This window comes from Mixophyes fleayi, chromosome 4, assembly GCF_038048845.1.
Source record: "Mixophyes fleayi isolate aMixFle1 chromosome 4, aMixFle1.hap1, whole genome shotgun sequence".
Classification (NCBI taxonomy): Eukaryota; Metazoa; Chordata; class Amphibia; order Anura; family Limnodynastidae; genus Mixophyes; species Mixophyes fleayi.
This window is the reverse complement of record NC_134405.1, coordinates 181,624,294-181,639,725: the sequence shown is the minus strand read 5'-3', so window position 1 is coordinate 181,639,725 and position 15,432 is coordinate 181,624,294. Positions and strand designations below refer to the sequence as shown.

The window sequence follows — 15,432 nt, the reverse complement described above, 5'->3', positions numbered from 1 at the left end:
AGCTTAGAAACAAATAGCAACAAATCACAAGCAGCAGCAGTGAAGCCTTGGTTTAGAGGCAAGAATGTGCTCTTTAAATGAGAAAGCAGCACATAGCATTTATTTTAAAACTTGTTCTTGACACTCTCTCTGGATCCCCAGTCTCAGTTTCAGCATTCATTATTTTATGTCCATTTTAAATGGACTATTCTCCTGTTTCTATTTATTCTCCTTTGATTTGACTAATGTAAATATTAAGGAATTCATTCTGTCTACTGACCACTATTTCCAAAGTTTCTTTGATGGTCATAGTGAAAGTACATGAAGTACACAGGAGCATTCAGTCCATATTGCCCCTCTGCTTGAGGTGCATCTGAATTTACACTCCATCAAGCATTCACACTGTGCTGACCACCGATTGGAGGTGTGAACGACTTTACAATCAGCATGGGGGGCTATGATACCTTTGTTAAATTTTGTTTTGCGCTGCATTTTGTTCTGCTGAACGGAACACAGCTTTAGTGGAGTGGGAACATGGGCTGAATGGCCAGTCCTATGCATTATAAGGCTACTTGTAGAGCTCACCACTTAGAGCCATGGAACTGCACTTACTTTTCAGAAATCCTTTGGTCAATCTAACTGAGGTGTAATAATCCTGTCACAATACAACATCTTGTTTGACAGAAAAAAATGTGACCGATCAGGGAGAGCTTTAGCAGACATAACCTGGGGCAGATTCAATTAGGTCTAATCATCGCTAATACGCGCTCTCACTGACCTGTTATTGCAACATTGCGGATTTCCGTGTGCACCCCACAGCGTTGCAAAGGAAAATCCACGATGTTGCGGCAGCGTATTGTCACTTTACACGCGCAGCCTCGTGTAATCGTGATTGCCGAACCTAATTGAATATGTCCCTCCCTAAGTTTACTCATAGCCTGCACAGATAACATTAAGGTCTAGAATATGAATTATTTCTATTCCAAAAAAAACCCCAGCAGTGTACTTTTAAGACGTCACAGCTCCAAAATACTAATACAGTGGGTGATCAGCAAGTAGTTAGTGTCTTGCAGTTTTGAAAAATCATGTTATACAACACCATTCAGCTATAAAACTCTACCTCTCCTTGGTATCTCTTGAACTTTCTTCTATAATGCCTTAGGCTTTACATCAATAAACTGTTCACATGGGTTTAAGATCCTGTGACACTAATCTCATGTGATCACTCATAGCCAATGAGGAGTCTGGCAGAATGCTTAGTTTGAGATCACAGAAAGTTTATCAGGAGCACAATAGCCCTGTTCTTTTAAAATACACATATGGCAGTGCCACACTACATATGAATGTTAAGTCTGAAGACCTAGTGGATCACTGTGTTGCACGAACCACCGCTGAACCCCATCTCTAGACCGCAGCTGTCAACAGTTGACAGATCCAAAATTAAAATTTGAACGCTGTTTGTAAAGGAAAAGGACAGGAGTGACAAATAACCAAGGACCTCCTCTTGAAGGCAGCCCTGGAACCTTGCCTAGAAAGAATAAAAAAAAAAAAAAAAAAAACATATCAATTCTAAAACCTGGATTAAAAGTACACTTTTGGCATCCCTCGAACTTAGGAGAAAACAGGCAAACTAATGTCAATTGAATTTTCTGAGATTGCTTATAACCAGATTTTAAAATATTTGGCTGTTTTTCTCTAGTGGATGGCAGTATAATAAAAAATACTTTTTCAATTGGTTAGCAAAAGAAACTACAAAAAGAATAAATAGCTAGAATTAATTAATTACAGGTGAAATGGACGCATCGCTAAATTATGAAAATGGGTTAACATCACTATGGCTACTGAAAATGCTCCCCAGTGACTGAGGTATCAACTATGATGCTGATATGCATCATCATCATCATCATCATTTATTTATATAGCGCCAACATATTCCGTAGCGCTTTACAATTGGGGACAAACGTAATAAACTAATAAACAAACTGGGTAAAACAGACAAAGAGGTGAGAAGGCCCTGCTCGCAAGCTTACAATCTATGGGACAATGGGAGATTGACACATGAGGTTAAGTATACATTTTGCATCTTGGCCCAGCCAGACTGCAAAGGTAGGGTGACTCATAAGCTAAATGATCCTGTCACACAACAATGTTATTCCGGGGGTAGTTGTCTTGTGTGAAATTGTGTAACAGGCTAAAGGTAGTGAGGTTAAGATGGTGGTTGAGGAATATTATAAGCTTGTCTGAATAGGTAGGTTTTCAGAGAACGCTTGAAAGTTTGTAGAACAGAGGAGAGTCTTATTGTGCGAGGGAGAGAGTTCCATAGAGTGGGTGCAGCCCGAAAAAAGTCCTGTAACCGGGAATGGGAGGATGTAATGAGGGTGGATGAGAGACGCAGATCTTTTGCAGAACGGAGTTGCCGAGTTGGGAGATATTTTGAGACAAGAGAGGAGATGTATGTTGGTGCAGCTTTGTTGATGGCCTTGTAGGTTAGTAAAAGTATTTTATATTGGATTCGGTAGAAGACAGGCAGCCAGTGTAGAGACATACAGAGTGATTCAACAGAGGAATAGCTATTTGCAAGGAAAATCAGTCTTGCCGAAGCATGTAAAATAGATTTTAGGGGTTTGAGTCTGTTTTTGGGAAGACCAGTAAGGAGGGAATTGCAATAGTCAATGCGGGAGATGATTAGTGCATGAATTAAGGTTTTAGCAGTGTCTTGTGTGAGATATGTGTGAATTATGGAAATGTTCTTTAGATGTATGTAGCATGATTTAGATATAGAGTCAATGTGGGGAACAAAGGATAGGCGTGAATCAAGGATTACACCTAGGCAGCGAGCTTGTGGGGTGGGATTTATGGTCATGTTATCAACAGAGATAGAAATGTCAGGTATGCTCTTGTTGGCGGGTGGGAATATTATTAACTCTGTTTTAGAAAGATTAAGTTTGAGTTGACGAGAGGCCATCCAAGATGAAATGGCAGAAAGACAGTCAGTTACACGGGACAACACAGATGTCGAGATATCAGGAGAGGATAGATAGATTTGGGTATCATCCGCATAGAGATGATACTGAAAGCCAAAGGAACTTATTAGATTTCCAAGAGAAGCGGTATAGATAGAGAACAGCAGAGGACCTAGCACCGAGCCTTGTGGTACTCCAACTGATAGGGGAAGCGGAGCAGAGGTGGCTCCAGAGAAATTAACAGTGAAAGAGCGATTAGAGAGGTAAGATGAGAACCAGGATAGAACTGTGTCTTGAAGACCTAGGGATTGCAGCGTTTGTATGAGAAGAGAGTGGTCAACGGTGTCAAATGCAGCCGAGAGATCAAGGAGAATTAGGAGAGAGTAATGGCGTTCAGTCTTAGCAGTGATCAGATCATTAACAACCTTGGTCAGCGCAGTCTCTGTGGAGTGTTGAGAACGAAAGCCAGACTGAAGAGGATCCAACAGGTTGTTTGCGGAAAGAAAGCGTGTGAGGCGAGTGTAGGCAAGTCTCTCTAGAAGCTTGGAGGGGCAAGGGAGCTGAGAGATGGGACGGTAATTTGAGAGAGAGTTTGGGTCTGAGTTTTGTTTTTTTAGAATAGGAGTAATCACTGCATGCTTGTATAGTGATGGAAAGATGCCAGTAGAGAGTGAGAGATTACAGATTTGAGTTAGAGGTGAAATGAGCACAGAAGACAGGGATCTACCAATTTGCGAGGGAATAGGATCAAGAGGACAGGAGGTAGAGTAGGAAGATAAGAAGAGCGTAGAAATTTCCTCTTCATTTGTGGGGTCAAATGAAGAAAGGGTGTCAGAGGGTAGTGGGAAGGAAATGAGCTGATGGCTTGTTGAGGAAGAGGATACCATTTCTAGTCTGATCTTGTCAATCTTGTCCTTGAAGTAGGAAGCAAGATCCTGAGCACTGATAGTAGATGGAGGGTTCGGGGTGGGAGGATTGAGAAGATGATTAAATGTATTGAAAAGGCGTTTGGGGTTAGAAGTATGAGCATAGATAAGAGATTGAAAGTATGTTTGTTTTGCAGTGTCCAGAGCATTTCGATAGGAGTGGTAGACAGAAGTATATGTGAAGAAGTCATTAGAGCTTCGAGATTTACGCCAGTGACGTTCTGCTTTACGGGACAGTTTTTGAAGATTTCGTGTTGCTTTGGTGTGCCACGGTTGACATCGAAGTCGACGTGTAGTATGAAGTGTCGCTGGAGCCACTTGATCAAGGGCCGTTGCTAAGGTTAGGTGAAAATGAGGTACTGCCATCTCAGGGGATGAGAATGTAGAGATAGGGGAGAGAAGGTGTTGGAGAGAGGTGGAAAATTGTTGAAGATTAATAGAATTAAGATTTCTACGAGTATGAGGAGGCTTGGTTGAGTCAGACAGTAGAGAGGTTAGAGCAGTGGGGGTGAGAGTGTAGCTGATAAGGTGATGATCCGAGAGGGGGAAGGGTGTATTAATAAAATTAGAAACTGAGCATAGTCTAGAGAAAACAAGATCAAGGCAGTGGCCATCCTTATGAGTAGATGATTCAATCCACTGGGAGAGGTCAAGTGAGGATGTTAGAGAGAGTAGTTTGGAAGCAGCTTTGGAAGGTGGGTTATCAATGGGGATGTTGAAGTCACCCATGATGATGGTGGGGATGTCTGAAGATAAGAAGTGAGGGAGCCATGCAGCGAAATCCTCAATAAATTGTTGGTGTGCTCCAGGGGGACGATAGATCACCGCAACACGTAGGGAGAATGGATTAAAAATGCGAATAGCATGTACTTCAAAAGATGTGAACGTGAGTGATGGGACATTTGGTAGAACTGTGTATGTGCACTGTGGGGAGAGAAGTAGTCCAACCCCACCTCCTTGTCTGCCTTCAGGTCTGGAGGTGTGGGTGAGATGGAGGCCACCATGTGAAAGTGCTGCAGGTGAGGCAGTGTCTGATTGCATAAGCCATGTTTCTGTTATTGCCAGAAGGTTGAGGTTTTTTGAGAGGAATACAATCCTCTCACAGGAATACATGGATACAATCATGCAATTGGCACCCTTTCTTAGTGGTTGTCAGCAAGTGAAAAAAAAATATCCAGCACAAGAAAATCGCGTGCTGATGTTGCTGAGCTCAATGCCTCCCACTGAAGCAAACTACCTTCCAAGTGACTTAGAGCAGGCGCCAGGGTGAAGAGTTGAATTGTTTTACTGCGTGCAAGTCATGTGACCAACGCTCAACATGAGATTGTAACGGCCCAAACCATATTTCTTATATACACTATTATGCTTATTCCCTGTCTATTGCATTTATGCTTATTGAATGTCAGGTATATTGCATCCAATTATTTTGTATTCTGCCTGTTGGTCCTCTATGTCTTTATACTATGCTGCCCACCATATGGGGCTGCAGAATTTTGTGAAGCCATAAAAGAAATAAACAACAACGAGAATGGACACAGGCAGCTATGTGAGCGAGCCTAGGCTGCCATGTTGAGAGATAGAAACTGGATTACCATGGTAACATCAAACACCCTAGAGCAGTGATGGCCAAACTTTTTCAGGAGTGGGCCAAATAAAAAAGAAAAACTTTAGGCGGGCCAATATAATTTATTAAAAAACTCAAATATCGAAATATATAATACAAATTTTTTGAATGGGACAGGAGGGTGTTATATAGCAGTGTTACCTCTAAGTGCAGCGATTGTACAGACACAGCACTTATTTCAGCAGGTTGTTGCAGATCCGTCTTTCTGGTGAGCCACTAACTGACAACACAGCAGCCAATCGAAATCCGCCTTAGTATATGGCCCATCATATCTCTTCTCACATGACTTTCAGCCATTAGGGGGCGGGCAGGTGTTTGAGTGATTGACATACGAAGTGTTCTTTTAGGAAGGAGGATGAAGTGTAATGGAGGAAATAGCTGGGAAGGCATAAAAATGAAGGTTCTGACACACAGGGTCGGCCCTAATAATTGTATGCATATTTTAATGATTTTTTTTTTAAATATTGGCGGCCCGGATAGAACCTCTAAGTGGGCCGGATCTGGCCCGTGGGCCGTAGTTTGCCCATCACTGCCCTAGAGTCTAGTTGGCACTATATATACGCCAATGGTTATTTGCAAATTGTCAAGTTGCACATTAGTGCAGTCCACAAAATAGATACAGCCACTGTACAGATGTCACAGGTCAACTTCAACTATTGTCACATTTATTTTCCCATTGTATCCACATGTAATCAGACATATCAGTACATGTAATTTTAATACATCAACTGCCATAAATACCTGTATAACCTGCAATGCTATGGATACATGCAAAATTAAATTTAAATTAAATTTGTTACATTGCTCTGGCTGTGGAACAGAAACAGTTATGCATAGAGGAATAGGATGATGAAATAAGGATAGCTGTTTTTTGCTAGATATAGTTCTGTGTCCATACATGTGAAAACAGAACAAAGGAAAAAGTACACAGAAATTTTGTGCTCAGGTATCGCAAATCATATACCGGTTTTCCATACATTTTCTCCTTAGTGAAATCAGGGAAATTAATCTCTCAATTTGGCAAAAAAACAACATTCTTTTACTTTATACATCAATAGTCTTTGCAGCACTATAGGAGCCAAAAATGAAATTTAATTTAATGGGAGATCCAGACTAAAGCAGGTAAGTACACAGTTCACAGCTGCTGTTTCCTGGTTATGAACTGAGAAAAACGAAACTTTAGGGAGATGGTAAAGTTTCCAGCTTTAAAGCAGCAATGAGCTAGCCATCAGGTATGTCAGGAGGCTGACAGATAATAAGTCTCACATGCCGGAAACTTAGTATTGCAACGAAGAAAAAAAAAGAAAGCATTATAAGCATTAAAAAAGCAACATCCTAACAATCCTTGAAGAAAAGTCAAGCTACACACTGCATTGTGACATTTTAAGCTAAGAACATCCCACATACTGGTCACTAATTTGGATAATAAACCAGTCCTGTTAGCAGCAATGGTACTGTAGATTGTTTGCCTCATTTAAGTATTTACGCATACCTCGTTAAAAAAAATAAACCATTACACACAGGGCAGATTAGATAGTAAATAAAGATTTAAAAAAAAAAAAAAAAGGCATTTATGTACAATGAACTTTGTTCAGTCTATATAATACTCACCCATGCTCAAACATATACAGATAGTGTACAAAAAAAGGAAAAACCAATATAAAGTCACTCCTGGCATTGGACCACTATGTGCCATCATTATGTGCCATGGAATTTAGTCTACCAAAGTCTAGAATTGAGCAGGTGGGATACATCACCATTCTTGTAACTCAATTGACACCTGGGTGACAGTGTTGTAAAATGCTGGCTCAGACTTCTCTATTTGTCGGGAACACAGTGATGGTGCTTCATCTGACCATTTTCAGCACTGAACTCACAAACATTCATTGTGTGCACCTGTTCTCTGCTGAGTTTGTCATTTTTGTACCTATTGCACTGTGTATTTGTACTGTCGTGTATGCCTATACTGTTGTCCCATGCTCTATGTATGGCACTGTGGACACTTTATGGTGCCTCATAAATAAAACATAATAATAATTGTGTGATATCTGTGGTAAAGTTGGAATTGGGAGCAGAAATTTGTTTTTCTATGCAGAGCAGACTTCTTGTTTGTATTCCTATTGTAGGACACAGCAATCAGTTTCCTTTTGCTGGAAATGGTTAAAAGAATAACCAATATTTTCATTCAAATGCGAACAGCATAAGTGAACAGAGTGCCAAATATGGGAACGATTACATCGTCAATCTTCAAATAATATACACTCAGTGGACACTTTATTGGGTTAACCTTTCTAGTACAGGGTAGGACCGCTCTTTGTCCCGAGAACAGGCTGACTTCTTTGTGGCATGGATTCAACAAGGTACTAGAAACATTCCTTAGAGTTTCTGGTCCATGTTGACATGATAGCATCATGCAGTTGTTACAAATTTGACTACTGCACTTTCATACTGTGAATATTCCGTTCCACCACAACTCAACGGTGCTCTATTGGATTTCGATCTGGTAACTGTGCAGGCCATTAACACACACTGAACCCATTGGAATGTCCGTGGTACCAGCTTGAGATGACGTGTGTTTTGTGACATGGAGCATTACCTGCTGGAAGTAGCAATGAGTAGATAGGTAGGCTGTGGCCATAAAGGGATGCACATGGTCAGCGATAAAACTCAGATAAGCTGCAGCATTTAAATGATGCTCAATTTATATTAAATGGCCTAATGTGTGCCAAGAAAACATTGCTCAGATCAGACAAAACAGTTTTGGTGAGAGTATGACCACAGTAGCCTCTGTTTCCTGTTCTTAGCTGACAGGAGTGGACCTGGTGTGGTCTTCTGCTGCTGCTGCCCATCCACTTCAAGGTTTGTCACGCTGTGCATTCAGAGATTCTCTCCTGCATACAGCTGTCTTTCATGAATGGTTATTTGAGTTACAGTCCCCGTTCTGACAGCTTGAACCAGTCTGGCCATTCTCCTCTGACCTCTCTCTCTTATTAACAAGTCATTTTCGCCCACAGAACTGCATGTTTTATTTTTTGTTTTGCCCACCATTCTCTGTAAACTCTCCAGATTATCATGCATGAAAATCCCAGGAGATCAGCAGTTTCAGAGATACATAAACCGACCTATCAGGCACCAACAATAATTTCATGGTTAAAATCACTTCAAATCACATTTCTTCTCCATTCTGGTGTTTAGTCTGAACATCCAAACCTCTTGAAAATGTGTGCATGCTTTTATGCACCCAGTTGCTGCCACATGATTGGCTAATTAGATATTTGCACTAACAAGCAGGTGTACCTAATAAAGCGGCCACTGAGTGTATATAACGGCTGCAACCTTTGAACTTATTAAGTCACACTAGATCTAGATAAATAGGTAGATATAGAGAAAGTTATAAGTAGAGCTTTAATATAACACATCTTATATTATTAGGTTTAGTGGGTCTTCTAAATTGCTTTGTATGTTTAATGAACAAGAATTAAAGCAGAGCCAATTTTAAATAAACTTTCTGTGATTAACGGTTTGCTGTGATGTGGATAAGAGGGCTAAAAGAAAAAATACTTCATGTTGTACAGGAAACAAGCCAATGATGCTGAAGCATGATTACTGCATCCAATGAACTGCAGAGAGCACATGGAAGAGTTCATGGGAATAATGGCATGTGCAATTTCACACCGCCGGAAACTGGATAGAAACTGTACTGAATGCCAAATACAAACTAATGAACCCATTACATGTAATGATCATATTTAGAATAAGATTGGGGACACTACAGAAAATTACTGCCAATACGATATCGTTAACAATTTTACCAATGACTGAAAGTCCTGATCATCATGCCAATTCATGTGCACACTATAGGTGTTTTACAAGATTTACCTTCAGATCTCTGCTCTTCATCTGTCATAACCATCAAAACGATCATGACTCTATAGACTCTATAGAAATCTGCCTACACTGCTAGTCATGAGAGCATACACACTTCAGAATTTGCCCAACATTGTTCCATTGTTTATAGAATCAAATAAAAAGATGTGCTCAGGAACGACAAAACATGATCATTAGAGCGTGAACATTAATGCAATATCGCACCTAACAGTAGTTTATCGCGTGTATAGCACAATAATCGGGTGAAACACCTTTAGTGTGTACCCAGCCTTAAGCAAATACACCAATCAATAAAAACACAAAACAAAGAAATAAAATATCAAAGAATCTCATTGCTTCAAAGACATGCTATTTTGAAGAAAACACACAAATTACTAAAATAATATAGCAATTCCCATATTTCCTTCAATCACTGAGGTTAAGCATGTACAGACACAAAAAGTCAGTCAGGCTCCTTTCCTATGTGTCACCATTAATTGCAACATTAAAAAGGTACCATCAGATAATATTACTGCAATTAAACATTCATAGAAAACTTTTATGATGGTATTTATATCTAATGATGTTTTAATATGTTCACATTATCCACATTTCTCATATTATCCATTTAGATATTCACAAATACAGCAATGGGCCCCAGAAAATTGTCAAAGGGATGTTCCAAGTGCAAAATATAAAGTATATTTTCAACCGATTGTCTATTTTACCAGATGTGTGCTGTAGAGGCTAGATCTGTGTATGCTGGAGGTCAAAGTACATATTTAAACATGTTTCTACAAACTCTAAAGTTCCATGGTCAATAAACACCATTACCTCATCATACTTTTTTTCTTTTAAATTATAGTGACATTAAAAAACAATCACATTTTCACAAGCAAATGAAAGAATATAGTATAAGGAAGAGGAAATGGAAATATTTACTCTTGAATCATAACAAAACAATTTAAACAAGTTCTTGCACAATTTTTTAAATAGATTAGTTCTATAAATTCACCATAGAATACCAACTTTTGGCATACAAGCAGAACCATATATACAGCAGTGAAAACACAGTTATGCAACTAGTATCAACAAATCTGAGCAATACCTGATGCGTCATGCACTTAATTTATATACCAAATCTCTTGGGAAATCATGTATACAACATTTCAGAATAACTCACACTACAATAATTGCCATTTTGCTTTGGCAACCAAATCATATTAAAATACAATACAGAGGGGAAATGGCAATTACTTGTTTCCAAAATATGTAACCATGCAAATCAAAATTGTCAAACCCTGCTATACTCCATTCAAGTAGCAATTTCAATAGTCTAGCTTGTTTTTTATTAAAATAATGCACTCAAAATATTGTCATATTGATCCCAGGAGCTTTTATAAACTCAAGCATTACCAAAACTGGGAAAGGATCAATGGTGTCTGTGCCTATTACATATACAGATCTGAAGCCTACATAATGACAGGTGAACCTACCCTATCTATAAACAGAAGTTTGTATAAAATGCCCAAGAACATCATTCATATAAAACAACGGGGACAACATACTATACACAATTCCAAATAGCCACACGATTGGATGGCATATCTGTATACTGTAATACTAGAGTGTGCTGAGAGGGGAGGGGGTATACATTGTAAATCAGGTGTACACTGACAAGTCATTTCCATACACACTGCGAGGATCAGCTGTCAGGAGAAAGTGACTATCCTACCCTATGTACACAGAGTAAGAGAGTAATTAATTCAAACATAATTTCTATTACTTGTCACAAAGTAGTGACTTAGTATGACAGCTACAGATAAATACATAGATTACACAGACATATAGGCGTTACTACAGATATAGATGGCTTACACACAAGGGCCTGTGTTTACCAGGCACAATCCATACATTCAGATGATCGGTTAGGACAGCTGACTAGGCCCGGTGCACTCACCACACACTTCTTGCCCAGGTAGCCGTACAGAGTCTCATTCTCCTGCGGAGTGAGCAGGATTGAGCCGCTATTGGTGGTCCGCTTGCTTTGTCTGTTGCTCGCTGTCCTGTTGTTACTCATGTTTGCGGGTCCACAGCTTCCCTGTGGATGGCTTCACCGTCCCTGTGCTCTGAGTGGAGAATCAGGGCCGCTCCATGTCCCGGGCGCCTGTCGTCGTGTTGTGGGAGGATCCGGAGTCGGGGCTTCCTCCCTGGCTGGGTCAGCGGGCCGGCGTGCTCGCTCCCGACAACGGAGGCTACACGCACGCGTGCAGTATAGTACGCCAGCAGCTCTGCGCACTAGAGAATTAAATACGTATTATACTGTATTACAAAAGTGTCTGTAGTTTCGATACGCTAATACCTTCATTGGCGGCCATTGGTCTCGCGCTTAAGATCAACTAAAATCTCCCACACACGCTACGATATCGTAGTATGACAGATAGAAACCACAGGAATCGAGAGGCTAACTATTGGGCAAGGCTGAGATGAGCGCTACTACCCTGTGTGTACGTTCATCTTCTGACCTCACTAATAGACCCCAATTGAGCCAGAATTGATCTGGACGATCGGCCTTAGCTGCAGAATGGCTAAAAATCTTCAATTGTGTCCACTTAAGAATGACCCATAGGAAACCAACTTAAATGAACTTAACCAATTTAACAATATTCTCCAGCACCACTGGACTGAACAGGACACAGCACAGGACCCAGCAGCACCACTGAACTAAGAAGGAGAAAGCACAGGACACAGCACCACTGGGCTGAGCAGAACACAGCACAGAACTGAACAGCACAGCACAGCACGAGATATAGCAGGACAGAGGACCACCTAACACAACCTCCCTCTACCCTGATCAATGCCCGAGTGAAGATGGCGGCGACTAGCGGGGAATTTATAGAATACGAGTATCGCGAGATCCGACAGCGGGATTATGACTCAGAGCCTCGGTTTCAGTTTTGCAATTGGCGGGAATACCCGGATCTGTCTCGGAAATGGCTCGGATCGGCAACGTTCGTGTGGGCTCGGATTTCAGATATCCGAGCCCGCTCATCTCTAGTAATAAGTAGCCAAGATCTGCCAAAGTCTGCAGGTCACACCAAAGTTACATGGGTCCCATCGAATGCACTGAAAATGTGCTCTCAATGCGTTATTAATGCATCAAATTGTTATTTCAAATAGGTCAAATGCAAGTTAAAATCTATGTGCTGGATTGCAAAAGCACTATGGATACATGTTAATGAGCCATAGATATACATTATTTTCATATTGTACATTTAATTTTATTTTTTGTATTGTTAATTTGTATTACTATAGGATTTCTTAAGTTTATTTAACAACTAATAAAATAACAAATGTTTACGATTTCTTTAATCAAAATGAATGGCAATATTTTTGTCTGGGAAATTTTCCTTAAAAAAGGAAATCCAATTATCCATATATAAAATGTTTGCACCTGTCCAAAGTTATTGTCAGGTGTGCAAGCAACACAAGCTAATTGTGGTGATAAAATTAAACAAAAGTATGCCATTTGTATTGCCTGGCCGCTGTTATCAAGTATCACAACTATTAGTTGTAAGAGGGTTTTCAGATTGATGTCACTTCCGGTTTGTACCTTTCAGTTTTTTTCACTTTGCTCAGGATTTTTGTTAAAACTCTGGAGGCAACAGTGTGCTAGGGGGGAAACGATCGCCCCAATCACCCCCCCCCCCCCCCCCTGTATCACCCCTGGTTGGCTTTGCCATCTGTGGCAGGATGACAAAGTTCAGAAATTGTGTCCTATGTCCATGTATTGATGCCTATGGAGGTGGCCATTTTCATGGAGACCAAGATTTAATCAAAGACTGACAGGTAAGACAACATAACTTCCGTAATGGAGACAGAAATGTAAAAGACACTTCAGTCTCTAGAGATTCATTAGCTGCTTTTCTTTAAAGCATACTTGCCTACTCTCCCGGGAAGTCCGGGGGAGACTCCCGCATTTGTGGTAGACGTCCCGGGAGGGCAGGGCAACCTCCCGGTTCTCGTCCCGGGGATAGATAAGTGGCAGGGGTGGGGCTTAATGACACAAATATCGCGTCATCTTAGCCATGCCCCCTGCTGTAATTGTACAAAATTGTGACAATCGTTTAGGTGCGGGGACCAAATAATGTGATTTGTCAAGCCCCACCCCCGCACGCCCACCTCCCCGGGATCTCCCTGAAGCCAACGAGGAAAAGTCGGCAAGTATGCGGTACTTATTAGAGCGGATTAGGAGGTAGTAGAGTAGGTGATGAGAAGTTGGTGCAATATTAGCGACAATGGTCTTTCTATAGATGATGATGATCATCATCAGTTATTTATATAGCGCCACTAATTCCGCAGCGCTGTACAGAGAACTCACATCAGTCCCTGCCCCATTGGGGCTTACAGTCTAAATTCCCTAACAGACACACAGAGCTTATTAAACATTATGGAGCACATATATTGTGCAATCCTTTGCAACAAAGTGTGTAGCACTCATTTTTTTAGGACAATTTAAAAATTAAAAAGCAAACAGCTGATTGGTTGCAGCATGTTTTAACGCCTCATTTTTCACTCCGATATGGTTTGGTTTATCCTAGCAGTCTAGATGATGATAAGAATTCTATGTAAGATGCAGCCATTCGGCAGCTAAGGCCGAAAAAGTGGAGATATTGCCTATAACTATCAATCAGACTCTAGCTATCATTTTGTAGAATGCACTAAATAAATGACAGCTAGAATCTGATTGGTTGCTGTAGGCAACATCTCCACTGTCTGTATAAATACCAATCTATAGATTCAAAAACTTTTAGTATATGTGTTTGGATGGAAATGTTCAATATATGAATTAACGATGAGCGGACTCGGATTATCGCAATCCGAGCCCACCCGAACAGTGCGGATCCGAGGGCGATCCGAGCACTGTTCTGGTATTTCCGCCGCTGAGAAAAACTAAAAACGAGGCTATGAGTCCAAATCCCGCCGTCGGATCTCGCGATACTCGGATTCTATAAATTCCCCGCTTGCCGCCACCATCTTCACTCGGACATTGATCAGGGAAGCGGGAGGTTGTGCTTTATTAGCAGTTTCAGGAAGACAGTTTGGTGAGTTTTTGTTCTGGTATTTGTGGTAGCAACACCTCACAATGAGGCTTTGGTAGATTTCCTCCTCATAACATTTTAGTGCAAGAAAGTCTGTGACAATTTCTTTCTGTGCTGTGTGTTGTGCTGTGGGTCTTCATGATTAGCTATGTTAAGGGAATGGGGTGCATACATGCTCGGCCGTCATGATAATTTTGCCTCTATGGGCACTGTTTAATTGGTGTTGATTATAGACATGTCATTTTGGCAGCTTCTTCTGCAAATATGTACAGTATTTAGGTTGTCTCTGAATGATAACTTATCTTTATATCTTTATATGTTTTGCTGAACACTTACAGACAAGTAGCTATTTAAACATAGAAATATTTAGGGACCCTGGATAGATGCAGTCATCTCTCTTCCTATAAAAGGACACACATATAAAGCATCTTATTTACTAACAAGTTAACCCGTGTGTGAGGATACCACCCTTAGCTGGGATGGAAGTTACCCTCTGTGGGATTCAACTCACTCGGGTAGACCAAGATATATCCAAAATAAGACTTTATTACGACAGCACAACACCACAAGACGTTCACAAGTTACAGGGTAAATGGTAGCACGTATCCTCCAGCAGCCTCCTGCAGTCAGCACTCCAAAGTCATAATCTCTGTCCCTTTCAGGGTCTTATCCTCCCGCAATATTACCACTACCGTTTAGCAAAACAGTTATGGTGTCTCCTAGCCTGGGTTACTAGCTCACACCAACCCTGTCCTGGTAGGGTTCCCTCCAGCGGCACCACAGTGCCTGGCCCAGAGTCCTTTTCACTGATGTCTTCTACACCAGGATCCTCCAAACTCGCATTCCCCCTGGCATTCTCCTCGCCCTATATTATTTTCTCTGTACCCAGGAAATAGGGTCAAATGTCTCCAACCTCCCCTTTACAGAAGGGGCCTCCCAGTCAACAATTTAGCTGCTAGACATACTGTCCC

The 15,432-nt window shown here is 40.9% G+C and overlaps 1 protein-coding gene across 2 annotated transcripts in view; it reads right to left on the bottom strand.

Moving 5' to 3' along the window:
- WASL (WASP like actin nucleation promoting factor) overlaps positions 1 to 11,590 on the bottom strand; it is a 47,465-nt gene extending 35,875 nt beyond the window's left edge. Inside the window, exon 1 of one of the 2 annotated variants that reach the window (XM_075208929.1) lies at positions 11,320 to 11,590. In XM_075208929.1, coding sequence (XP_075065030.1) covers positions 11,320 to 11,439 — 120 coding nt within the window. In that variant the 5' untranslated portion in view covers positions 11,440 to 11,590. The remainder of the gene's footprint in view (positions 1 to 11,319) is intronic. The other variant, XM_075208930.1, reaches the window with a different exon arrangement.
- Between the last annotated feature and the right edge of the window lie 3,842 nt (positions 11,591 to 15,432).